Raw genomic sequence first — 27,231 nt, 5'->3', positions numbered from 1 at the left:
TGTCAGAATTTTATTCAATTTTATTCTAAATAATTTTGCATGGGTTTTTATAATGCAGAAGTCCTGTAAGAAGGACACAAGTCTATTTGCGATGATTTCACAAGACAGGTACACAGTTGCAGAAGCAAGCTCAGAAACAGAGATTCAGATTTAGCTTTCTCCCGTTTCCCTAAAACATTTCTAAAAACCTATTTCTTCATATCACAGATTAGGAAACACTAAAAAAAGATAAGCAATGATAGAAGGATCAGTACCACACTGCACGAACTAACTTGATTCACAAATGTTTCTGTAGTTGCCTGACGACGCCTGCACCTATGAAGGCTGATTCCATATGTTAGCAGAAATGAGACCTTACAGCTTTAACCCATAAGCATAAAATCCAACCCTCATTATTTCAAAGTTTCTGCCAAACTATCCCACTGAAAACTGCCCTGGGATAGACTGCAAGGAGCACAAGAGAGCACGCATTAGTCCAGCAACCTCTTTAGGACCACGGAACACCAAGGGATACAATCTGTCCTTCATCACCCTTCCCACTACCACTACACTCCCTCAATTTGACAGCTGATGTCAACAAATGTCAGCAGTACATCTTCTGCTCAAGTCACAGGCTCTTCTAGAGGAGTTACAGCACAGTTCTGCAAGGTAAATCACCATCTACTAGTTCCTGAGTGGAACCAAAATCATTTCCAACCCAATACAGATGAGAATCTCTTCTGAGAAGCAAACAGGCGAGTGTCTCCTATCACTGGGCTAATGGCAATACCGCTCCAAATGAGTCCCAAATAGCAAATAAAGAGAGATTAAAGTGTTACACCATTTATACCGTACCAAACAGCTATTATTTCTAATCATCACAAACTGTTATACAAGTTGCAGCTATTACAAAATTTTAATATTCCTTAAAGAAAAGAACACTAGTGTGTCTGGCAGGGGATCATCACCAACATCCACACTACCGAAGCCACGTTTGGCACACATGATTTTCTCTTTGAAGAAAGCCAGACCTCCTGCCAGCTTGTGAGAGTAAAGCTGCAGCCACGTAGACCTGCTTCATTTCCTACGCCATTTCTCTGTGTACCTCTCCAATCTGGTACAGTACAAGCAGAAACACAGCTTGTTCTGGACCAACAGCTTAACACCAGCTGAAACAAGGCAGAGAAATCATCTGGCCTTTCTACATCCCTTTGAGAACTGATTACTAATGAGGTTCAAATCAACCAGCTACAGACAGCACCAATTAACTTCCAAAGGTCCAGCCTTGGTACCAGGGATCCATAACCAACCACGGACACAGCGAGACAGCTTTACGCCATTCCCTTTTCCGTAGTAGATGCTGGCTGACATCTTGGCAAGACTCAGGGCTCTGTCTGCAGGCCTAATGTTTCCATGCAGAGAGAGATACAGAACAAATTATAACAGAAACAGCCATTACTTCTAATCATCATGAACTATTTTTCCTGTAAACCTCAATCACCATTAATCACTGTCTCTTCCTTGCAACTGAGGAAAACCAGTGCAATTAAGGAAGTAGAGTAATATACCTGAAACAGCACTAGGCAATTAATAAGATTTGGCTTCTCATTTGTCTGAATTATTTAAAACATTACTACCAGTTTAAAGATTTTTGTCTCCCTTCTACATCAGGAAAGCCATTCATTCCTCTCTGTAAAAGTACACATACGCAAATCAAATCACATGAGTCTAATAAAAGAGGCTAAGCTCTAAATTGCATTGCAGGACATTTTTTCAGGCCAGAAGTAGTCACTGAAGCTTTCCTCTACCCATCCTCCAGGTTTAAGCACCTTCTAAAACTGCTGACAACAGATCAGCATTAGAGTTCCAGTAACAGACTCACCTGTTGTACCTAGAGATATCACACACGTCCATCCTCCTACCTACTATTCCTTATTTATACAGACAAGGAGCACAATAACGCCAATGTCACATCCGGCGCATATGCTGCCGCGCGCTCGTCCTGACCTCCGCATCGTTTTTGGAGCTGCTGCTATCGCACATACAGGCTGGAGGGAGCAGGAAGCTTGTTTGTGAATTGACATTAACAGCATTGAACACACTGCAACACTGGATCAAACTCAGAAAATTATATTAAACGCTTTGCTTAAGAACTCTCTTCACAGCATTACATAATCTGATAAATCTGCAACAATTATATTCGTAGATAAATCATGAAAACACTGAATAGTAAGAAGCTTCCTGATAACCCAAGGAAAGCATCACCCACTCAAATTGCCAGATTACGAGGCAATTAAACTCCAATCTTTCTCTTAAATTTGCATAAATCCCCCCCCCCTTTCCTCCACCAGGCTTCCAAGTCAGCCAAACAAATGCTCATTTTTTCAGGTGTTCAGCAGCACAAACGCTCACAGCAGCAGGAAGAAGTTGGGGCTGATCCCTCTCCTTCCCCCCCACAAACCCAGTCACCACCTCCAGCACTCAAGAGCATTCATGAAGCCTTTCCAGCACACTAAGGCAACTGAAAACCAACTCGTCAAACTACACAAGTAGTTCATCCATCGACTTAGCATGCTGAAAAGACTCCGGGGACCAAGTGAGCAGGGGGTAAGACAAGACCACTGCAGTCAGACTGGATTTGGCTACAAGGAGTCTTAGAAAGACGTTCATTATGGCTAAAATGATGAAAGCACTGGGCTTCCGTTTCTGGCAACACAAAGCTGAAAAAAAAAGCTAGTCAAAACACACAGATTTCTCCTGGGTTAGCTGCAAAGGGTGAGATGAAGAGAAAAGGTGCAAGGAAGAAAGTGAGGCCACATATCTGGAGCAGGGACAGAAGAAAAGATCTGCTCACCTGTGACGCAGGGCTTATCACTGGGCCAAATTTCTCACCACTGCTCTAACCTCCACTGCTCTGCATCACACCACTGCACCATCTGTCACTGTACCCACCAGACAAAACATAATACAAAAAACTGAGAAAACCTATTCCCCAAGAACTCAGTCACTGAATTGTTCGGCCAAGACAGAAGATTTCAGCCTGAAGCAGACATTAATGAAAAATTTGACCTTCCAGCAAAGCATGACTGAGCTCACAGCAAAGAGAAGAGCAATCTTAACTGCACCTTGCAGCACTTGGAGCTGGACACCTGAAAACAGGGGGGCATATACAAGGCACTACAAAAAATGATGTGACAGACCAGACTGTTCCTTCACATTTTAAGGTCTTTTTGGCCACTTGCTGATGTGATCTAAGCAGTCACCGACAAGGGATTTTTTTTATTTTTTAAATAAATATGGGATGAAAGCACTGCACAACCCTTAAGGTGTGTTTTGACTCAATGCGATTTGGATGCACATCACAGGATGACACTTGGCTGATTCCCACAGGGCAGAGGACTCTCCAGGACCTCAAAGAGCCCTACAAACCTGCCCTATATCTCTCAGCACCGAGGGGTCACCGGGGCCTCCTAGCACCCTTAGGGGACTATAATCCTGTCATACACACCATGGGGACAGGGGTCACCCCAGCCTCATGGAGGCCCTCAGGGAATCCCACAATCCTGCCCCACATCCCAAAGCACAAGGGGTCACTCCACCCTCACAACATCCTTAGACGACCCTGCCCCACAACCCACAGCCTCACAGCACCCCTAGGGCACTCTAAAATCCTGCCCTGCTCCCACAGGGCCTGAGGACCACTGCAGCCTCGCAGTGCCCTCAGCGGACTCTAAATCCTGCCAGCAGCACCGAGGGCTCACCAGGACTTCACAGCACTCTTAGGGGACCCCATTATCCTGCCCACACCCCATAGGGAGAGGGGTCACCTCAGCCTCATGGTGTTCCTGAGGGAGCCCTTAGAAGCTCACCCCACAGCACCCAGGCATCACCACAGCTTCACAGCACCCCTAGGACACCCTAAAACGCTGCCCTACATCCCACAGGGCCACTGCAACCTCAGAGCACCCTTAGGGAACCCTAAATCCTGCCTCATACCCACAGGGAGAGGGGTCACCCTGGCCTCACAGCGCTCCTGAGGAAATACCACAGTCCTGCCGCACACCACACATCATCAAGGGGCCACCCCAGCCTCGCAGCACCCCTGGGGGACCCTACAGTCCTCCCCCAAAGGGAGAGGGGCCACCACAGCCTCACGGCACCCTCAGGGCCCCCCACACAACTGAGAGGGGGTCACCACAGCCTCACAGTACCCTCAGGGGACCCCGCACCCCCCCAGGGCTGAGCTACCGCACCGGCAGCGGGGCTGTGAGGAGCCACCGACCCACCCCGAGGAGCGGGGAGGGGAGGATAGGCGGGGAGGGCGGGAAGGGTCCGTCCCCATTCCCCCCCACTTACCCGCCCCGCCATCTTGCCGCTGCGCCCAGCCCGCAGCGCCGCCTGACCGCCGCACCGCACCGACCGTCCCGCCCCGCCGCCGCCAGGGGGCGGCGCAGCGCAGGCGCCGCGGCGGGGCTGGGCGGATCCCCGAAGGGGACGGAGCGGTGACGCCCCACTGCACGACCGGCGGTCTCTGATTGGCCGTTCTGCCCGCAGCGCCCAGGCACTAATTGGCCTAGCAGCGGAGAGGGGAGGGCGTTCTGCCGTACGTCAGCTGGGAACGCTGTTGGGATTGGCGGGACGGGCCGCGCGGGAGGGACTGCCGCTCTCCTCACAGCCGGCGGGCGGGGGGCGCTGCGGGCGGCGGGCTCCGGCCTCACGGTGTGAGGAGGGGATTCGCGGGCGGCACCGCGGCACTGGGCGCCCGGCGGCCCGCCTCGGGCGGGGGCCTGGGGACGGTCCGTGTCATTGAATCATACAGTAACTGAGATTGAAAAAGACCTCTGTGATCATCGAGTCCAACCATCACCCCAACACCCCCAGGCCTCTTAAACCATGTCCCAAGTGCCACGTCTACACTGAACACCCCCAGAGACGGTGACCCCCACCTCTCTGGGCAGCCTGTGCGAGTGCCTGACTGCTCTGGCAGGGAAGGCATTTTCCCTAATCTCCAATCTAACCTCCCCTGGCGCAGCCTGCGGCTGTTTCCTCTTGCCCTGTCCCTGGTGACTTGGGAGCAGAGACCAGCCCCCCCCTCACTCCAGCCCCTCTCAGGCAGCTGCAGAGAGCGAGAAGGGCTCCCCTCAGCCCCCCCTTCTCCAGGCTAAACCCCCCCAGCTCCCCCAGCCGCCCCCCAGCACACTTGTGCTCCAGACCCTGCCCCAGCCCCGCTGCCCTTCTCTGGACACGCTCCAGCCCCTCAAGGCCCTTCTTGTCCCGAGGGGCCCAAACCTGAGCCCAGCATTCGAGGTGGGGCCTCCCCAGGGCCGAGCACAGGGGCCCCATCCCTGCCCGGCTCCTGCTGGCCACACCAGTGCTGACACAAGCCCGGGGGCTGGTGGCCTCCTTGGCCACCCGGGCACTGCTGGCTCATGCCCAGCCGGCTGTCAGCCAGCACCCCCAGGGCCTTCTCCGCCGGGCACTTCCCAGCCCCTCTGCCCCGGGCCTGGGGCGCTGCCTGGGGTTGGTGTGACCCAAGGGCAGGACCCGGCACTGGGCCTTGTTAAACCTCACGCAACTGGCCTCGGCCCATCGATGCAGCCTGTCCAGATCCCTCTGCAGAGCCTCCCTGCCCTCGAGCAGATCCACACTCCCGCCCAACTCGGTGTCACCTGCAAACTGACTGGGGGTGCACTCACCCCCTCATCCAGATCAGTGATAAAGGTAAGTCCCGCTGGCCTGGGGGCAGGACATGCCAGGCTTTGCCCTGAGGGAAGGTGGCAGGGCCAGTCCCTGCAGAGGTGTGAGAGCTGAGTGGGGACAGGGCTCCAGGCAGATCCCCCGCCAGCAGCAGGACTGGCATCACCAGGGGTCTGTCAGGGCTTGAAGACCCCCTGCGCCTCTGGGCCCCTGAGCACAGAGTCCTAGGCAGTGTTCAGTGAGGGGGGTTACAGTGCTTTCTGGAATAAAAGGGACTTTAAATCTGCCAAACTGTGCCAAATAGTGCATCATAAAGCAGCTATTAGGTACTTTAAATGGGGTGCCTTGGCTGACTCCAATGCATCCAATGGCTTACCTTTTTTTGAGAAGTCGCTTTCAATTCAATAGCATCTGGCCTGTTTTTATGCTTTGTGCTACAAATTACAGGTGTGTGCAAGCCTGAAAGCCAGGTAATGGGATCTGAGAGCTGCTACTCCAGTCTCTCAACACATGTCAAAGCCTGGAGTTAACATCGTGCTTTGGTAGGGAGGTCTTGGGGCTTCTACAGCCCATTGCCAGGCCTTTGCTCACAACATGGGTGCCTTCTGCCCCCTGCAGCACTTGCTTCTACACGGAGCTGGCGTAGCCTAGTCCCGTTTGAGCACTCACCGATTCTTTGCAGGCAGTCTTCTGGATATGTATCTGTATGGGGGATTTGATTTAAATAATGCTTCACTCTTAAGAGCAACAGATCATATTGGAGAAACTGTCTCATGCTAAGAGATGAAAATAGCTTGTTCACAGAGCTGCGTCGCCCTGTGTAATGTTCTGCGAGAGAATGAAATTCCAATTATTGTCTTTGGTCTTGACTTTGCTTTGAGGAAGGAAGGTGGCAAACACTTGGACTCCAAAGCAATGTTCAATACTGCCTCCAAAGCCAACCTCAACAGCCTGGAAATCAATTCAGGGAGCGAGCTTTAATGCATTAGCTCCCTGCCTTATACCACTTCCTGCGCAGGGCTTTGACAACATAATAAAATATTAATATTGATTTTAACTGCCAGTTTGCTGCCTTGAACAGGTAGCAATGTCAGCTGTAAGCCAGGAGGGAATGCCAAGTTCATGGAAAGCTGGGGGAGCACTTGAATGCAGCGGGCCAAAGCGGTCGATGCCTCAGGCCACAGACGCATCTCAGTGCAGAGCAGGAGTACAGAACTCAGTGGAAAAAGAAGTCAGGGTCGACACCTAAATCTGTTGTGGGCAGATTGAAACAGTACAAGCACTCAGTTTCCCTCAGTGAGACCATGTTCTTCCTGCATGCACAGCAGCTAGGCAAAGTATCTCTGTCTTATGTCCCTTCCTCAACAGAAATAACCGCACTGGGGAAACATGTCTGAAAAGTGATTGTTAAAGATTGCAGATAACCCCTCAGCTCTGGGCAGGCAACTGCCGGGTGACTCTTGCTGGTGGGGGATTCCTTTCTGGCCTCTGTTACAGGTGAAAGTGGCTGTGAGACCAACGGCCCAACGCCCACGTCCACTGAAACAGCATTTTCCTCTGCAGTTGGCAAAGGTGTCTGGCCTGGAGGGTCCTCCCTGGGGGAGTCTGGTGCTGCTGCACCCACAGCAGTGAACACTGGCTGAACGATGGAATTCTGGGGGGGGATTCTCACCGCCCTGAGCTTCGCAAACCTCTCTGCTGTATGGCCTTGAAAAAGTCTCTTGCGGAAACAAACGCTGGAAATGTAACCTCTGAATTTGTAGGGAAATAGTGACTTGAGGAGCGGAGCAGCCATGCTCCCCCATTTCAAAGGGGGAAAAGGGTGTTTCACCACTTCAAAGGGGAAAAAAAGTCAAAACAAAGGTCCCCAAACCAGATGCGAAGGTCACACTGGTTCCTCTTCAGATCTGGGACCAAAGGCGACCCTGGCCCACCCCTGCTTGATCCTGAGCTCCAGCCGCACTTGTCTCCCTGGCCGAGAGGCCTGCACCTTGCAGAGCTTTAGGCGCGAGGCTCTGAACCAGGGCAGTGCTTTCGCCTGGGCACATCCCAAAGCTCTGCTGCACAGCCAGACCCTCGCCGGGCAGCGAGCCTGGGGACAGCACACGCTGCACAGCCAAGACCTTCGCCTCCGGCTGCCAGCAGACACAATATTTGCATCCTGCACCCCAGGGCCGGCAGGGTAGCCCCACTCCCCAGGTGGGTTTAGCATGGCACACTGGGCAGGATCCGGCCTAGCAAAGCCTCCCTGCCAACCTGCTGGCTGGTAGCGCTGAAGCGAGTGAGAAGGCTGGAGGCCAGGTAGCAGCAAGAAATGAGAGAGATGTATCAGAACACAAATGCCCACAGTTCATAAAAAAATTTCTGCCTCTGTCATCATTATCTGCGTACTGCCTTCATCTGCCCAAACAGGGACAGCAGCAAAAACGGCGCCCCTAGATTCTGTAAAAATAACTTGAGAAGCAAAAAACAAAATAGCTTGAGAATGAAAAGCAAAATAGCCTGAGAAGTGAAAACAAGAGTATGGTTTGGTTTCAGGGATTTTAGGTTTCCCTTAGTCCTTTTTAGTGAAAACAGCGATACTCATATGCTTGGCAGAGTATCTAATCCAGCAGCAAGGTTGAGGAGGAAGCGGGGGCGGGCAACGCAGAGACCCCGCTGCTTGAACTGGGCCCCCTCTTCCGCAGGTTCCCTACAGTTTTGCCTTCCAGCCTGGCAGCCCTGGGGTTCTGGGGCACCCCGGCCGCTGATTCCCAAGGGCTCAGCCCAGCAAGCCCCGCCGCAGTCAGGGAGCCTCGGCACAAGGCCGGGCACCCCTTCTGTCACCGGTGACAGGTAACGGCTCCCGTGACTGACACATCGGACCGCGGAGCCTCAGGGGCAGTTGGCCGCGGGCAGGAGTGCCCCATCGCGGAGGCGGGGAAGCTGGCAGCTGAGGGCAGCCCCGCTGGCAGGGCCCGGGGGGTGACGGCGCCGGGGGGAACCGCCCCGCTCCCGGCCCGGGGGCTGCGGCGGGAGGGACAGAGACCGCTCCGACGGCCACGGCGCTGTTTCTGGGCGAACAACGCCTCCGCGGCCCCTCATTGGCGGGAGGGGGCAGCGAGGTGATTTTTCATTGGCTAAGTGTTGGCGGATAGGGTCCAATGGAAATAAAGCTCTGTTGGCATGACACTAGCTGTGGGCTCTGTATGTCTATAACCGCGTGAGGAACGGGTCGGGTCACGCGGTGCAGGGAGGTGCGAGGGAGCTGCTCGGCTCTTCATTGGTTAGGCGGCCCAGGGGTTGGCCAATCTCCGCGAGCGCGCGGGGCGGGGTGGCGGTTGGCTCGGCGCGAGGCTAACAGCAGTCTGTCGCCTCAGGCGGCCCGCCATGGCCGCGCGCCGGAGGGGCGGCCGCGCGCGCTGCCGGTAGCCGCTCTGGCGGCCGCTGTCCCGGAGGTCGCCCATGGAGGTGAGGGACGGGACGGGACGGGACGGGACGGGACGGGACGGGACGGGACGGGACGGGACGGGACGGGAGAGGCTGGGCTGTGCGGCGCGGCGCGGCTGCGCGGCTTCTCCTGTCAGAAACCCGGTGCGCGGTTTGAGCTGTCCCGGGGCTTGGGCTCTTCCTGGGCACCGGTAGCGGGGCTGGGCCGAGGCTGGGCGAGGCTTCGTGCCCCGTGCCCGCTGCCGTGAGCGGGCTCCGTGCCGCCGTGCCCTCCTGCGTGGGACCGCCCGGGGCTGGCTGGGCCTGGGCCTGCCTTGTGGTAACGGGTGCTGTGAAACTGAGCTCGGAGGTGTCAGGGAAACGCTTCCCGGTGTCCTGAGAAACTTCTGTTTGGGAAACAAATGATTATGCGTGGCTTGGTGGGTGTAGGGGTGTCACAGATCTGTATCAGCTCCTGGTACTGATACGTTTCCTCATTTTTTGAGATCACGAATCACGTAAGTGCTGGGTGCCCTTACCGAGCAAGGAGATAACTAAGGGGTCAATGTGGCATAATTGGTATAAGAAATGGAGCTGTGCTCTGCGCTAGCTCTGACTTTGCATGTTCACATAATTGTAAAATGTGCTGAAAAAAACCTGTGTTAATACATTGGCGGAACTGCGGCGTAAACTAGAAGCAAGATCGTGCTGTAGACCACATATGTGAGATGTAGAGTCTGTTTTCATCCTCAGGTAGCTATAGAATAACATCTTTGTAGAGAAGAGTGCTTATTCAGAATGCTAGGCCTGTGAAACTTGAACTTTTTCTGGATTTAACAAGCAATTCGCATGAGCTGCTATGGTAACACATTTCAGATATTTTGCAAATAACTTTTTTTTTTTGTGAGCTGAAGAGTTTTTTAGCTAGTCAGTTTTAACTTAACTTTAAATTTTCCTTGTGTACCTCACCTTCTGAAGAAGGGAAGGAAAGACGCCTAACTCTTTGTTTTGTTTGTTTTGTTTTAATTCCTTGCTCCCACTGGCCACCTAGTTCTGAGCACTCCCAGGTTGGTGATGGGGAGGGGATTTTTTTCTTAGGTGGAAGCTTTTTCTCCCATAGTCACAGAATGGGGCAGATTTCCACCATAGCTCCCAGTGCGCATATTATAGCAAAATTCTTGCTCCTGAGATCTGAAAATGCACATACTTGTGTTTGTGTAACGTTAATGATGTGACAGGAACAGTGATGAAAGGGCGAGAGGTGTCTAGCGATGCGCAGAAGGGAAGGCTGCATGACTCCCCTGCTGCCATTGGTGAAGGGGGTGATCAGTCTGCCGCCGTAGTTGGTGCTCTCTGTGGCAGTTCAGCCCTTTGGGAGCTCAGCTGGTGTAAATGGAGAGGATGCAGGTTTCCTCTTAACCTGCAGCTCCTCTGCCTGTAAACACCTTGTGAATTTATTGTGGTTTGTTGGGTTAAGCCCTTCTCTAAGGGCAAATACGAAAGTGCTCTAATGTTAATATGTAGCACTACTAAAATCATCGCTACCTGCAAACTCGGATGAGCGGAATCCACGGGTAATTTAAAGTGTTAAAGAAGTTCATGTTGGTATAAAATCTATAACTCTCAGCTCTATGTATAATTATGTCCTTACACCACTTTTTTTTTCTTTGTCTTCTATAGCCTAAAGTTGTGTTCAGAGGTGGCAGTCGCTGCTGGAGTAGCGCAGAAGCTGGCGGGAGGCTGACTGATGCATTCAGTAGCATAATGACAGGCTCTGGCTCGCTGTATGGTTGCTACAAATCACAGGTTCAGTTAATGATAAATTAATTTTTTATATCTGTGTAAGCGCTGGGGTTGCTTGTAAACAATATGGTCAAAAAATTTTTCTAATACAGCTGCTCATACTGGAAAACATAAATCACCGTGCTTGATTTATTCATAATAAATATCTGGTGTCATAATGTTCATCAGAAAGGGCAGCGATTTCTTCACGGAGGAAGGAATATGTGGAGTTGAGGAAAACAGTACTTTGCTGTGTTCTTTGTTATTCTGTTACCATAAACAATTGTAATTAAAGTGAGGAACGATGGACTGTTTTTAGGAAAACGGAGAAGTCGATAAGGAGAAGCTTAGGCATTGCAGCAGACATTTCTATGGCATACCACAGTCATAGAGCCCAAACATGCGTACAGACCGGCCTGTTGAGCAGGGGGCTCTTGGTCTGAGCAGCAGAAAAAGGCAGGACGGTGAAGGACATCAGACCTCTCTCTCTTCGTTTTGCCTTTCATAGCCCTAAACTTTCACTGAGGTAAAAGACATGAATAAATGAATGAAGACTCATTCCCAGTACCTTCAATAATAGACCTACTACTTATTGTGTCTGAGACTCCTTTGGCTTTGTTCTTGCATGTCCTTAAGTCCAGCAGCAGGGCATCTTTCTTTGCTGACAGGAGTATTTTACAGACCTGGGGAAGTGAGATATGGAGAGACCTGTCCAAAGTTAGGCAGAAAGCCTTACTGGGAATAGAATCTGGCTTTGTGTGCTGCTTTCTGTAGCTGCTGGACGACTTTGCCCCATAAAGGAGTGTATCCTGTATCTTTACCATTTAACGCTGTGAGAACACAGTTAATTTTTTCACTTACTAAGAGCTAAGAAAGCATATAGTGTTTAAACCAAACAAGCAGTTGCTCCTTTTCACTTAAATTGGGTAGAAGATCTTTTCCTTTTCGCTAGAAAAGAACTGCCTTTAAGTTTTCTTCAGTAGCTTAAATAACCTGTAATGATTGGGAGGAAGGGAGTATCTCCTGACTCCTGTCAGTGATCATCTGTTAGAGGAGGGTGCGGACATTTTAGGCTGACGTGGCCTGACATTTGTACTCCTATGCGTACATGCGCTGGGCAGTGGTCACCAGCAGAACTTACCTGTAGCATTATGTCAGAAAGTATGTGGCTGGCTTGCTTCTCATGCTCTCGTTACTCCAAGGGTGAACTTGGTTACAACTGGGTAGAATGACGAAATGACAAATCGATGTGTTTAATATTAATATCAGTACTTCTGTTGTACTTAAAATGCAGAACGAAGAAAGTGTAGAGCTACCTCAGACCTACAGTTCTTCCCTTTCGACGTCAGAGTACTCTGCACCTGTGGATTCTTCCCTTTTATATGCACCATGGTCTACCTACGCAGATGATACTAAGGAACCTGCTGCTCCTCAGATCAATATGAAGTCCAGGTAGTCATTTTTGACTGACAGAGAGAGGATGTGTATGTCGAAGGAGTAGATGGATTTTTTTTTTTGCTTAATTTAGCTTATGAATTCTTTTGAATGAAGTAATTATTTTAATTAATATGCAACTCATTTTCAGGATCCAACCTGAAAGGAATGATTATGGCAGTGAAACAGATTTATATGGACTTGTGTCTAACATCTTGGAAGAACCAGATAAACTGCAGCCATATTGTGCTGAGGGGTGAGTGGGTGCCACACGAGCACTGCTGGCATTCTCTTCCTCTGACAAAAACTACCCTCGCTGATCTCTGTATCTGTGTTCTGTTAGTCATCTTTGCATCTGCTGCTGGCAAGCCCTCGTGCTCTCTACAGTTTCCCTTCCTTCCCCCTAATCTTCTAATATATCGCTTGTGACACTTGAAAGCTTTTCTCTGGGTGCTCAGGTTACATAGTAGTCTCTGGCTTTCTGTTATTTACAGAACGTTTTAATTGGCATTTTTAAAGTCAGTCTTTAACAAGCATTGTGGAACGCTGTGTTCAAATAAACCTCCCTGAATGTGTGCCTTGGCCTATTATTTTAGATCAAGACTGAATTCAGACATTAGGTTTCTTCCTTAATTAATTTAAATTCACAGAAAGAATACACAAAACACAAAATCATATTTTTTCACACTTTCTGAACTGGCAGGAGGGAAGAATTCCATGCAAAATGAATGTTTCTTGATGATAGCGCTACCTGAGCAATGTTTGCACATCTGAATGTCAGATTTATTATGCCTATGTTCTAGCACCGGAAGAAACCCTTAGATAGTCAAAACAACTTGGCACAGAAGGATCCAGCATCCTTAGGATACTTGGAGAGCTCACAGTCTTTTGCCTGAATCTGAGTATTCTAGATGTACGGGGTAAGAAAGGGAACCCAGTTCTCAAGGTTCCCGAGGCAGGCACCACTCTTCCTTTCTGTCTTCACAGAATCACAGCCTGGGAGGGGTTGGCAGGGCCCTCTGGAGCTCACCCCGTCCCACCCCCTGCGTGAGCAGGCACCCCCAGAGCAGGGGCACAGGGCCGCGTCCAGGCGGGGGGTGAATGTCTCCAGGGAAGGGACCCCACAGCCTCTCTGGGCAGCCTGTGCCCCTGCTCTGGCACCCGTACAGGGAAGGGGTTTGTCCTCATGTTCAGGGGGAACTTCCCATGTTCCAACTGGTGCCCGTTGCGCCTTGTCCTGTCGTTGGGCACTATTGAAAAGAGCCCAGTCGCATCGTCCTGGCACCCTCCCTTTAGATATTTATAAGCATTGATGAGATCCCCCCTCAGCCTTCTCTTCTCCAGGCTGAACAAACCCAGGTGTCTCAGCCTTTCCTCACAAGGGAGATGCTCCAGGCCCCTGACCATCTCCGTAGCTCTCCACTGGACTTGCTCAAGCAGTTCTATGTCCTTCTTAAACTGGGGGGCCCAAAACTCATCTTCTCCCAAAATTCCACTGATTTCTGTATGTGTGCTGTGTTATGTGGCTGAAGTGGGAGAAAACTTTAGAGGAAGTCAGCCTTGATCAAAAGGTAACTTACTAATTCCTTTGCTTTGGACAATTAAGGTTGGATTTCTGTCTTAAGTACTGCCAAATTTGGCTGTGGCTGTAAAAACTTCCAGGTAAAATTCCATTTTTTTATTTAGTCTGTTTTCAGCTTTCCTTGACAGGCAGTGATTGTCCTGTGTTAACTCATGGTAACTAGTGGAAGGAAAGGAAATGTGCTGAGATACTTATTCTTGCTGTACCTGCAGGAAGCAGTATAAGCCAGTGTAAAACACAGGCGACTCTGCAGCAATAAGCAGGATGATAGAATAGTGTTTGTCTGGAGTACTGGGGCACGGCTTTCAACCGTAGTTTGGGAAGTACGGTTATCTTAACACCTTGCTTAACTAGCAGTATTTCAGTGGTGACAGACAGTATATCTCTTGATGGGATTGACTGAATGTAGTTTGGTGTGTACACATAGCTTGTGGCTTGAAGGCGTTGTGTGTAGCTCCTAGGGTATATGGGTGGGTTTAGACAAGCCAGAGTCAGTTTTCCCATCTAGGGAAACTGTGAAGACGGCAGTGGGTAGAAGTGTCTGTCTGTAGTGGGTAGAAGTTGGAGTAAGATGTCTTTGCATCAATCGAGAGAAATGAGTGGGGAAGAACTGGGTTCTTAAACCTTTTTCTGCATTTGGGAATGGAAGGGGACCCCCACAGATGAGAATCTAACAGTGTATTTCTTGTTTTTCAAGGAGTTGCCCTTCCAACTTGAAGTCAGCATGGCCCACGAATGCAACCAGAACCATAGACCACCACGACCTGTTGCCAGAGACTAAAAGACCAGTTGTTAGAGCTGTCTCACAACAGGGTTTTTATAGTAGCGAAGCTGTATCTGCTGCTGAAAAACCGTACTTGCAAAGTGGTAATCTTGCATTGCAGCAAAAAGCAGACAAATGTTATTGCGGGTTTACCGGCATAGACCTTGAAGAGCAGTGTTTATACCCTTCTAGGAATGATCATGCCAACTGTTGCAACGTGCAGACTAATGAGAATATCAAGACACCACCTGTGTATCAGAACTGTCCATACATAAAAAATGTCTTTACACCCCAAGTTGGGTATTCAGAAGGGATCAAAGACTTGGGAGCCGATGCTTATTCTTATGGAAGGGAGAAGGTGTGTCCCAAAGGAGCAGATGCGCCATCGCACCAAAAGCGAGCAGAAATGTTTCTTCCACAGTTTTACAAATATAATGAAAACACAGATTGTGGTAGATACGCTGAATATTCTCATGCTAGTAAAGCAAAACCTAACAAGAGCACCCATCTTAGCCTCCAGGAAAACAAGAAGTTAGTAAATGGAACCGTTGAGGCACCACCTCTGGACACAGAACCCTACAGTAAATTATTTCAAGCTAAATCAGGAACTCAGGAAAAAATAGAAGATACAATTTCAGACCAGCAAAACTTTACACTTCCCAAGGCTGTAGGACTTCTGTCAGAAAAACCAATTGCAAATGAAGCTTCATTCTGCACTGATTTTGGGCAAAAATTTGAACATGGACTAAAATATTTTGCAGCTTGTCCAGGGAATAGCGATGGTGCAGATGGTGTAGAAAAGCAGCAGTATTCCATGTTCGATGTTCAGAGTTCTGAATTCTGTAAATCCCTTCCATTATTACCAAACACAGCAAACCCTTCTGCAGGTGCTAATATAAGGCCAGCTTGGATGAACAGCCAGACTAAAACCGCTGCTTCTGTCCTATTTCAGAATCCAAGTACTTTGTTGAAACTGAATAATCATTTACCTGCTTTCCCAAAAAGTTCCAGTTATCCTAGTGATTTTTGTCAGTTATCATCTTCAAATTTCCCTTTAAATAGTAATTTATTTCACAAGTACTGTCAAGAAAATCCTTCGTTTTTTCCAAGTCTTGATTTTGGTTATAACACTGCAGAACGAGCTCGGTCTGCTGCTTGCATGGAAGCACTAGTTAGGAGTGGAGAAGAGAATCTCATTGAGTATTTAAGTGAAAAGAAAGTAAAGCAGCCAAATGGATTCTGTGACAATTATTCAGCTCAGCAGTTTGGGATCATTGAAACCATGAACAAACACCGCTTCCAGTTGAAGCCCCACAGTGAGCATTATGATCTGGAGGGACAAAAACATGCCGATGGGCTGTTGCAGAACATGTACCAAGATTTAATGGAGTCTCAGGGTCAGTTCCGTCTCAGGCAGGGGAGCGGAGACCAAAACATCAACCCTGTGACAGGCCTGCAGGCTCCAAGCTTTCCCAACAGCAGCATGATGGGTGACTTTAGATGTCAGCAGCAGCTTGGCTCAAGTCCGTTCCCCCTGAGGTCAGCTCGCCTGTTTGGCCGTTCCATTGTCCCTCTGATGGAGTCTCACGACTTGTTCTCCCGCGATGATTTAAAATGCTTCTACCCATATTTTAACAATAGGATGTATGGTGACAGTTCTTTTTCTGGTTTTGTACCAGCATTTGGATTTCAAAGGCAAGTTAAAACCCGTAGTGGGCCTGCCAGCGAACTTCATGTTAGACTAGAAGAATGTTATGAACAGTGGAGAGCTTTGGAGAGAGAAAGAAAGAAGGTAACAAAAAAAACCAACCCCAAACCCCCACCCTAAGTTAATATGCCATATCACAGATTTGATTTAGATCTCATCCAACTCTGACCAGTTAGAGATCATGGTTAATTCTTGCTGTTATGGGTTGAAATGCTTAATGGGACTTAAACTATAAAAATATCCCTGGATATTTGAACTGAAAACAGAGGTTCTGAAGGTTTGTAGCCTGGTTGGGAGCATAACTAATGTGTTGAATGTTGCGCTGAAAGCAGGAGTTCAGGGAATTCTTGATCTCTGTGTTAGCATTGGAGAAGGTGTGCTGTATGACTGACAAAACCTTGTTACGCTTTTTTTTTTTTAAGCCCAATAAATACAATACATTTGGAAACTTTGAAAGCAAATCCATTAATTATATGTTCAATTGGGACTAAATTTTAATCCTTTCAAGAATTAATTAAAATTCTTAGGCCCTACACTTTTAGTTCTTTCAGTGAGTTCTTTTCACCTCCTGTTTCCCTGAGTTTTAAACTTAAGATGTATTTGAAGAGGCTCTTTCCCCCGCCCTGCCAAAGAAAGGGTAATGTTACAACACTTGAAGGAAGAGGCTCAGCTAGCTCTGTATGAAGCCCTGTTTAAAGCCATTGCCCTTTCTAGTCATCAGCAGAAGTGCTTCAGGCTACCCTTGTTGAATGTAAAAGCTATCTTAATTTCACCACTTTAGCTGGTATTTGAAATTGAAAAAATGCTCTGGAGCTGTGGCTTTCTGAGGGAAGCTTGACCAAAGGTTACCTGGTAGTCGCTGGGCCGGGCTGTTTGGCTGTCAGCTTCTCTTGGAGGCTCTGATGTGCCAGTCTGCCGAAGAAATTTAATTGTGAGGAGATGCAAGATGGAGAGTTTTGCCGAAGTGTTTCCTGACAAAAGGCGGAATAGAGGGGTTAGGGGGAGAATGAGCTTGACCTGAGGAGGGGAGATTGATGTCTCGGTGTGTGAGAGAGTTCACAGTGCATGGCCAGGGGAGGTGGTGGAGAAAGTTGGGCTGCAGCTTTATGTGGTCCACTGCAAAAGAATGTGAAAAATGCAATTTTAAAACAGATCTAGTTAGGTGTATGTTGTTACAGGTATTCCAGAGTGACATAATGGGGTGAGAGGGATCGAAATTTGAGATCTCGCCATCAGGTTTCAGAGTAATTTTCTGATGGTTAAACAAAATATTATTTCATTTTAACTAAACATAAACACTTTCTGTAGTTTGGCTAATCTGCACCAAATTTAGGTTAATTGCTGACTTAAACAATTTTATTTTAATTTTGTGGATGAGGTCCACACCTGTTTGCTCATTCTTTTTTGCCTTGTAATTTTAACTTGCCTCCATTTTATTTACAGGCAAAATTAGTACAGGCTGTAGTCAGAGTGTGAGAAGACAGAGCGCTTCTGAAATGCATTATGTTGGCATAATTATTTTAGTTGAACCGCTTTGAGTAAAGCGGTTGTTCAGTTAAAACAGGTGATTGTCTTACAAATGGTTACGCCCCAAATGCCTGAATCCTTATTATCTTGCTTTAAAAAAAAAAACATCATCCAAAACCCTAAAGGAAAGAAATTGTCTCTCTGATATTTTTTTCTTGTTTCTGTAATAAAGCACACTTTGCAGCTTATATTCTTAGGGAGTTATTCTTTTGTTTTCCTACAGACTGAATCAGCTCTTACTAAGAATTTCCAAGGGAAAAAGGTTTCCAGTGCTAACAACATTCCGATTCCAAGGCTGGCATCAAACCCATCAAGAGTTGATCGCTTAATTGTGGATCAGCTACGTGAACAAGCCAGAGTGAGTGGTAGGACTTAAAAAAAAAAAAAAAAAAAGAAAAAAAATTCTATTGAACTTATCACACAAACTTCAGAGTACAATATGAGATGATCAGAGCAGCTTTGCCCAAAATAGCTTTGTTCTTAAACGCTTTGCAGGGAATAATGTTTCAGCAGCGCCTGCTAGAATTTCTACAGCTCCACACTGCTGCTGTTACCAGGGAACCCACGGAGCAGCTGAGGCTCACGTTTACGTGCATACATGCCAGTGGTTTCTAGTACAGGAGCACGTGTGAGATGCCAGAATCCAGTCATCTAGCCAAACTGCTTGCACTGCTCCAAGATGTGCTTTTCTGTTCTGAGCAGCTCAGCAGAGAAATGTTAGGCACTGTATTAGAGGAGGTATTTGTGGGGAAAAAAGCAAGTTTAATTAATGTTTGTAAGATTTTTGATACATATTTGCTTGAGAGTTTTGTATTTTTTTAATGCAGGATAGTTATTTGATGCAACTTCAGCCTGAATTTCTATGTTATTAGTTTGCTGCTTAAGCCAAACGGCCACAACCTGTAGGGCAAGCGTGACTGGTGTCTTCTGAGCTGCCTGTGGCTCTGTGGCCAAACGATGGTGCCAGTGTGCAGTACTGTGCTTCTTTGTGAGGCAGCAGCCTGTGCAGAATTAAGGGAGGTGGGGGGTGGGGGGGAGGCGTGCACAAGCAGAGCTGATCTGTGCCACCAGCAGGACAGTGAGGGTCTGATCTGGCTCTTCTGAGGCTGAGGGGCCAGAGCAGGATGCTCATGCTGCAGAAGGAAGAGAAATGTGGGCTGAAAGTGCAGAGCCGAAGCCTGACCCTGCAAGGGCAAGTGGGATTAAAGGCAGCAGCTTCTGTTCTGAGAAGGAACTGGTACTGCTGAGCTCAGCCGCTCCTGAGGCAGCGGTGGTAAGCTGTCATCCCTACCGGTCTCACACAGGTGAAACCAAGCCATGAAGCCATGTCTGCTCACTGCCTGCTGAAATCTGGCTTGTGCAGCTGCCTGGATCTGTTCATACGGCTGAGTAGAGGGTAGTGAAAGATGCGTAGATGGGCTTAGCATACACTTTTTAAACCACTGTTTTATGGACCCCAGAAGAACAGTGTTAGGAAGTTTCTACTTTGAGAAGTCTTGCCTGTCCTTGTCATAGTACTTGAAAACTGAATCTAAAAAAGGTCTTAATCTTCTCTAGCCATTTGAAGAACCAAGCTTCAGGATGTAGCTCCTCAAACACTTGTTAGGTGGCAACTGAAAAGTAGTTTTAAGGATGCTCAAAAGCACAGTGGGGCTGTTGAACCAGGATTCTAACATCAGAAAGCTTAGTGATGGCCAAAGAGAAACACTGATACAAAGGTTCAGGTGGAAGTTGAGCTGGTTGAATCTGGGGTTAACTCTGCATAGTATGGAGCATCTAGTGAAATCCTCTTGGTGGCCACACACTTTCCTTTGCTTTTCTCAATTGAGACTTCCACTTGCAGTTGCTTTCAGTTCCAGAACAAAGCATAGCTGATGGAGAGGTGACAGTAGCTTCCTTCACTATGTCATCAGTAGCTATAAAAGCCACTTAAAAGTCAGAGAACAAACTTTAAACCAGGATCTCCTCTCTCTCTACGGACTGTATCTCCTCTCCTGTGTGTCTGGGGACATGTAAATCCACAGCTCCCTTGTAACTGGAGGACGCTGTATCACCCCACTATAGGTACTCTGAGGCTGGGCATTCAGCGTGTCCTGTTGAAGCTCTTCTGTTCTGGACTGACACTGTGTTTCTGCCAGAGTAGTGAGAGTATCTGTTTGGGCTGGGGAAAGCGTATGGTCCCTGCTCCAAATACATTGTTTTGTGAAGAACAGCCATCCAAGCTGGACCTGAAATGTCAGTCCTTCTCCCATGGTGTGTGCTTACCTCCGAGTGCAGGGCCTGTGGCTCTGCTGGCTGCTTGGCTGGGACCCTGCCGCTCCAGCAGCCTCAGCATCGCTGGTAGCTTGCTGCTTTTCCCAGCAAAGGATCTGAGTTACCCGGAAAGCCCTGTGACAGTCAAAAGGGACCAGCTGTGCTTTGCAAGAGAAGGGCAGGTTTACTTAATGCCTCCGAGTCGTGAGTGGAAGGAAGCATCTCTTGGGAGCGCAGGATGAACTTCTGAAAAACCTGAGGGGATGGGAAAGCAAGCATTTGAGCCTTCAGTGGTTCCGGTTGGGTTGTTTTGGCAGCCCAGCTTTGCTGACTTCTGTGGATTTTGCTTTTAGACACCTGGCACTTCTCCCAGGCTTAGTATAAAGAACACACACATTTAACTGTCAGCTGTGGATCCCGTGGGGTGCTGTTGTGGTACCTGAAAAGCAGGTCTTCAGAACACAAGTCCTTTTGTGGATGTGGATGCCCTATTAAGTAAGACTGGGAAACGACTATCAGGTTCATCTTGCTTTGTTTCACTTGCTTATGTGATCCTACTATGCCACTCCTCAAAACCTGTTTGTTTCTTCAGAAATGAACCTAGTGATTTTCAGGCAATCTACCCTGTCCTAGTGACTGATTCCTCAGATGTTCATATGAAGTTCTCGCTTCACTTTTTTATTTAAAAAAAAAACTCAGCCTCCTTACAAATGTGAAATGTCACTTTTCAAAGTTTATTGGTCGCTGCTACTGTCACAGCAACTTGCGCAGCTTGTTCCTGCCTACATGTTCCCCCAGACCCAGGCTTTCCCCAGATCTAAGGGAGAGCAGGACGAGTCGGACCGTGGGAGCTTGCCCCTTCCTGAATGCTCTCTCCTGATCCCGCTGGCAAGGAGCGGCTGCTCTGTTCTGCTGTTGTGGATGCTGTTGCCAGAATAACTGTCTTGGCCAGCAGCCTGCTCTGAGGGTACTTGGGGCAGGTTGGGCAAATTGTCCTGGTTCCAGTTCCTTTGTTAACCATCCCTTTCTTAGGTTTTAAAAACTCCATTACAGTCTTTTTCTTAGGGAAGCCTGCAGTCTTTCATTTGCAAGAAAACATCAAAAACTCTGCTTTGCACTATGCTCCCAGACCCCCTGCTTCTCACTTTAAACCTGTGGATGACCATTAGTCATCAGGCATCTTTACAGGCCATCAGGTGCAGCCATTGCCCAGTAAACATTACAGTTTTGGAATTTTATCTATTTCTGCAGACCAATAACCAAGTTCTTCAGCGGTCTGTGAGCCACAGTTGAGGAATTGCTTACAAAGGGGAAATTAATGCTAATGTGATTGTTGTAAGGTAAACAAAGATGCACATTTTCAAGTAACTAATCAAAACTGAATGATTTTTGCGTGTTTGTGCTCGATATTCTCTGAAAGAGCTCCTTCAGTGCTGAGTATCCATCCTGAAAGTCAGCCTACGCGTGTGGTTCCACAGCAGCTTTAGCCGGTCCCAAAAGAGACTGCCACTCTCCCGCGTTACCTCTTGCTTTGCATGGGCACAGCACAAGGGGATCACCGAGGTGAAGACAGGCCAGGCTTTGTGGGATTGGTGTCCTCCCGCATCATTTCAGCAGTGCTGATGGAAGGGAGGACCACAGTGGCCTCCATTCAGATGATTGTCATGGAACCACCTCCTGTTACATGGTTGTCTCAAAGTCATGTATATCCATTGTTACCTAGTAAGCTGGGTATTTTAGCTCTGCTGTGGTGCTGTGCAGACCCAAGTATTCCACACCTTCAGTTTTGGAGAAGAAATCCTAGGTAAGAATTTAATTATACGAAAGAAAATAATGGTTGTCATTAATCTGTTCTTCCTAATCTGGTTAATTTTCTTGTAAGTCTGGATGAGTAGTGTGAACTCCTGTAACATGTAAAATGTTCATTAGGTTGTGACTTTACTGGGAAAAATGGAGCGCCTTCGCAGTTCTCCCCTTCATGCTAACATTTCTACTGCTCTTGATAAACATCTGGAGGTAATTCATGTAGTGCAGTCACGTAGAAAAGATGAAATTGTAAATGCTTCAAATCGACAGAGGCAAGGAGCTCCCAGATGCCAGGATGACAGAGGTATAACTATGCTTATGTACTTTTATAAGGTAGCTAAAAAGTCTACATATATTGCAAGCCTGTTACAAAAAAATAAGTGTGAGGGGTTTTGTATTAAAGTTTTAATTTATTTTTCAGTATCTGGAGCTTTGGGAAAGGCAACTGTATGGGTTTTAGATTACTGTTTTGAGAGGACACTAAAACTGGGTTTTAGAGATAAATGGGCTAAATCAATTTGGAGTCTCTTTGTTCAATTAATGAACTAGCAAGTAACAAAAAGGGTAGTGGAGTTTTTTGTAATGCAGTTTGGGATTGGAGATCACGCTAAGCTATTGCCTTCTTTCTTCGCCCGTCCCTCATATTCCTGTTCCCACCACCCCTCCTGCCCTGTCTGCATTTCTACATAGAACTTCTTTGTTATCTCTGTGCTGAATCTGTGTGGAGAGACCAAGATGGCCTTGCATGACGAGTGGATTTCCTCTTCAAGCATATTCCGTCCTAGATTGACATAAAATACAAATAATTTTTTTGATGGATACACAAAAATACATTGGTCAGAATGTTGTTATTCTTAATGGTATCCAAAATATGCAGAATATTCAGCTTAATCTTTCACTAGTGCAAGAATGGCAGATCGCCTTCTCTCTTAGACGTGAGGCAGAATAAATTCCTGCCACCCATGATGCTCTGGCCTGCAGTTTGTGTTGGAAGCTTTCTTGCATTTCTGAGAGTCCTCCACTCCCTTCCTGCCTCTTTCCACAACTGAATTAGATGGATTATTTTACTACTTTGGAGGTCCCGTCATGCAGTTCTGTAATGCTCAAGTTTACTTCAGAAGATGCACTATAGCAACTTTGCTTTTCACCTGTTCACCATCATTGCTGTTTCTCTTTACTTTGATTGAAGATTATGTGACTTGTTAAGATGAAGAGGTGTTTTGGGTGTTTAGGCCCATTAACATAGTTGGTGCTGGCTTTGCTTGGTGTTAATTCTTAACCAGAAGAGTGAGCTCTTTGGAACTGAGCAGTCTGGAAAAGGGGAGGTCTCAAACCTCGAGATCTGCTCCCTGGTCCAGCTGCTGCGAGAAGAGAAGAGGAAGAAGTGGGCTTTGCACAATGGGATCTGATTACTTAACTAAAAGGGTTGCACTTTCTTTGTCTACCTCTCATCCTCTGTACCGGCTGTCTCCAAGATATGTTAGCCTGTTGTGGCGATTCGAGAGGATTTTTCGAACAATAGATTATTGAATGTAGTAACCATATTTGCTGCATGTCTGGGAAAGCCTTGAGGAATGCCTGAAGCTGTGCATCTCCTCCCTTTGGCAGAGCTCTCTTGTTGTTCTGTTTGAGAAGAGGTCTTCCCTGGCCCAACTCTGTTTCCACAGTACCTTGCTATTCTGTCTGATGTGTTTTTAAGTATCTGTCTTACCAGGCAGGACCTGTCTGTCCTGTTCTCTATTCCAGGAGGCTTGATTTAAACAAAATTAACGCGTGAGCCATGGTCTTCTCTTTACCCAGCTCTCCCAGTTCAGTTGTACCACAGATTTACTTCAGCGGGAAGCAGACTGATCTGAGCTGCCTCATGTCAGTTGTATTCCTGCACAACATGGGTCTGAATAATTCTATTACACACTGAAGTTGTGGCACTGTGCGAGGTATCTATCAGTTGTTCATAAATGTTCGTAACTGCTTAGTGAAGTTCTGGAAGAAACTGGAATGATCAGAAAAAGGGTTTTATGGAGTGCCATCTGTCACCCAGAACAACCATCGAGCCTTTCCGAGCTGTCTGACCATACCTCTGCTTTGCCCTAGATTTAGTTTTCAGGACCTTTCAGAAGGATAAAGGTGTTACACATCATCTTCTGAGGGGAGGAAAGACCTTTTTAATGTCTGTAACGCTCGGGCACTGCATTCAGCCAGAGGCTTTAAAACAACTCTTCCTTTTTACTCTGGGATTTTCCCTTCTTCCCTGGTAGTGACCCAAACACCAACCCTATCTTACAGCTTTGAGATGCACATTTATGTGAGCATCACTTGTTTCTTAGCTTCTTCTGGGCAGTCCAGATGACACCATTCCTGTGATCTCTTCTTGATTCCACAAAACTTGGTGTGGAAATTGGAATTTTGAAAATGCAAGACCTCATAATCACGTCCTCCCATTCTGACCTTTAATTTCTCTGGATTTATCCTTCCAAATACTGCCTTCTAAAATTCTTTGGAAGGCTGGCACTCGTGTTGGACAAGTGGCTTTTCATGGTCATTCTTCACATTTACCCAAGTCAGTTCTCTGCACCCTCCTGCTTAGCAGTGGTGACCGTGGAGGCGTCGGTGGTCGCTCTGTGCTGAAGGAGGGAGGTGTCTCTGAATGGGTTTCACGGAAACCAGCCTGGGGCGTGAGCGCCAGGCGAGCTGGTGAAGAGGGAGGGTGAGGGGATGAGGTTAGGCCTTCCAATCCTGCCCTTTCCTGAGGCACCCCTAGCACGGCCAGGAGGGGGATGCTTTCACCTGGAGCTGTGAATCCAAGAATACTGGTTGAAGGTGGGCGCCAGGTTTTTGCAATAAAATGAAGCTGGCGTCTGAGCACTTGGAAGAGCAGACTTTGACGTAAAGTCTTCCACTGCTTCCAAACCCCATGGAAGGGTTTGACCAGGGAGGCGAGTGCACACATGCTTTCTGCGCAGCCCAGCGTACGGTGTGGCGCGACCCAGCTCCAAGAGGTGCAAGTGTGTGCCCCTACCCCAAAGTAACATGCAAGTTCTGTCTGAAAACTGGTGCCTAGAAGAGGGTATCAGATTCGTTTCCACACACAGAGGCTGGAATTAAAATCAAAGCATTACCTACACATTAAAACATTGCTGTTGAATAAATGCACCACTGCACCACCTCAGTCTTTATTTCAAAGTGGTGGGGTTTGGCACGTTTTTGCAGAATGTGATCTGTATGGGTTAATAAAATGCCATAAAGGAGCTATTCCTTCACCTGTCTTAATAGGATGGGCAAAGCATCCACTTTATGGATCGGGAGGGACTGCTGTGAATGCTCGGCAATGAGCTCGCAGAGGGAGGGGCGAGATGCCTGTAGGATGTGTGGACATGGAACACTTTCAAAACCAGAGCTGATCATAAGGCTTTAGGTGCTCCTTGCGAGAGGTGACAGCAGAGGGGGAGCTTTGACAAAACAAGTACCTGAATTTCATATACTCTTTGTGTGAGGGCCTAAAAATCACGACTTTCTTAGGTTCAGCTTTTACAGCCTTCTAAAGAACACGAAATCAGACACTAAAAAGCACCTAAGAAGTTTTGCTGGTTTTAGCAGTGCCAGAGTGAATGAATCCCAGGCAGCGCTTGCTGATGACCTGTGCAATAAAGAGTAAAACGCTTTTTCCTCCCTGCAGATGTGTTTGTTCTTGCTTTGGCAATTAAAGAGATGAGCGTAGCAACACGCAAAGCACGTACAACTCTCTGGTGCGCGCTCCAGATGACCTTACCGAGATCTTCAGCTGGAAAACAAGATGCAGAGAAAGCTGTTCTGGAGGTGCAGCCTGAAGAAACAGCGTGCGAAAACACGAACAGCGGCGGTGTCCTAAGTCAGAAGGCTGAAGTGAGCAAGCACTAACAAAATACCGGTTGCGTGCACAAATACACTCCGCGGTCTGTATGTGATACACTAATTCTTTTTAATTATTTGTAAAGTTTGAACTACTAATATTCATATTTAATGCTGTATCTTGATGAGAAGTTGGATTTGCTTTAAGGGCGCCCAGGTTCTACTTAAACTGTTACCGTTATGGGCAGCGTCAGAACATTATAAAGCCAAACTGGTGAATGTTAACAAATAATCAGACTAATTAATTAACAGCCAAGATATTATTTAACTTCTGCAGGTGAACCCTGGTGTACAACTCTTCCGACAGCTTCTTTTAGTTTTGCTTTATGAAATAGGTTTTAAAATAATGATTCTTAAAGACTGTAGTCTAACGGGGTGTGTGGTCGCTATCAGATGAGATTGTGATGTGAAAATGGTTTCCTTATCAAACTAATACCTGGAAACAGGAGGAAAAAAATGCTAAAAATACCAAATATTCATGTAAAACTAAATATTTAAAACATAGATATTTATGAATTTGAGATTTTAGAATCTAAGTTTGTGAAAGGAGATGCACCAGGTTCTACTAAATTACTGGTATGACAAAATTGCTGTTGTGAAACCATGCAATTTAGTAAATGTGTCCGAATCATTTGGGCATGCTCATGGGAAAAAAAGAACCTCTGTTTTAAGTATTTAAACATAATGAAAATAGGACGTGCACACAGGATTATCCTTTAAAAAGCTGTGCAGCAGCTGAAATAATGAGTCTTGTTTTTAATACCTTCGCTTTAAAATTTGAAGAGGTATCGCAAAGTTGTGAAATTTAGGTTTTCTTAAAGTTACTCTTTCAATAGTTTGGTTTGAAATTTCGTTCTCATATTTTAGGCTTATTAGTTTATGTCTGCATTTTCGACAGCTATTAACACTTGGTGTTTCTCTGCATCTATCTTAATCTGTGCGGAACATAAGTAACTTATTCGCTGATACGAAATGTTGGTATTATACGGCTCAGGAGATACAGAGTTTTAACACATCGAGCATCGCGTTTATAATGTGGGGATTAAATTTATTCAGCTGTCCTTGCCTAGATACCCTGGTATTTTAAATGTCTGTGTTCTTCCTACTTCTGGAAATCCTGATATGCAAAAGGTGTGATCGCACCACATAAATTGTCGTTAGATGATGTGAGAAAGAAACTGAATGAGAATGCAGGAGAAAGCAGAGTAACTGTTTTGATCAGTGGAATGACCAAAAGCGCTGCCAGAGCGAGTCTGTCGGGGCAGGAGAACAAAGCACATCTTCGTACCGCAAGTCACTGCATTGAGATCTGTTACGTTTAACCTAGGACGTGTTGATGTTAAAAGCAATACTGTGCTGACTTCAGTCTGTCTGGTAAGAAATAAACTAGCTTTTGTTGAAGTG

The 27,231-nt window shown here is 47.2% G+C and overlaps 2 protein-coding genes across 3 annotated transcripts in view; one reads left to right on the top strand and one right to left on the bottom strand.

Annotated features, from left to right (window-relative positions):
- NSF (N-ethylmaleimide sensitive factor, vesicle fusing ATPase) overlaps positions 1-4,444 on the bottom strand; it is an 82,167-nt gene extending 77,723 nt beyond the window's left edge. For both annotated transcript variants that reach the window (XM_064472952.1, XM_064472951.1), the window contains exon 1: positions 4,336-4,444. In XM_064472952.1, the coding sequence (XP_064329022.1) occupies positions 4,336-4,347 (12 nt within the window). In that variant the 5' untranslated portion in view covers positions 4,348-4,444. The remainder of the gene's footprint in view (positions 1-4,335) is intronic.
- A 6,324-nt stretch (positions 4,445-10,768) lies between these two features.
- Positions 10,769-26,017, top strand: MEIOC (meiosis specific with coiled-coil domain). The gene is made up of 7 exons (XM_009510111.2): positions 10,769-10,890; positions 12,161-12,318; positions 12,452-12,556; positions 14,580-16,437; positions 18,104-18,238; positions 22,063-22,243; positions 25,616-26,017. Exons 1-7 carry the CDS (start codon positions 10,849-10,851, stop codon positions 25,834-25,836), a joined length of 2,700 nt encoding a protein of 899 aa, XP_009508406.2. The 5' UTR covers positions 10,769-10,848; the 3' UTR covers positions 25,837-26,017.
- Positions 26,018-27,231: the final 1,214 nt, after the last annotated feature.

Source organism: Phalacrocorax carbo, chromosome 25 (genome assembly GCF_963921805.1).
Source record: "Phalacrocorax carbo chromosome 25, bPhaCar2.1, whole genome shotgun sequence".
Taxonomy (NCBI): domain Eukaryota; kingdom Metazoa; phylum Chordata; class Aves; order Suliformes; family Phalacrocoracidae; genus Phalacrocorax; species Phalacrocorax carbo.
This window is presented reverse-complemented; position numbering and strand designations above follow the sequence as displayed.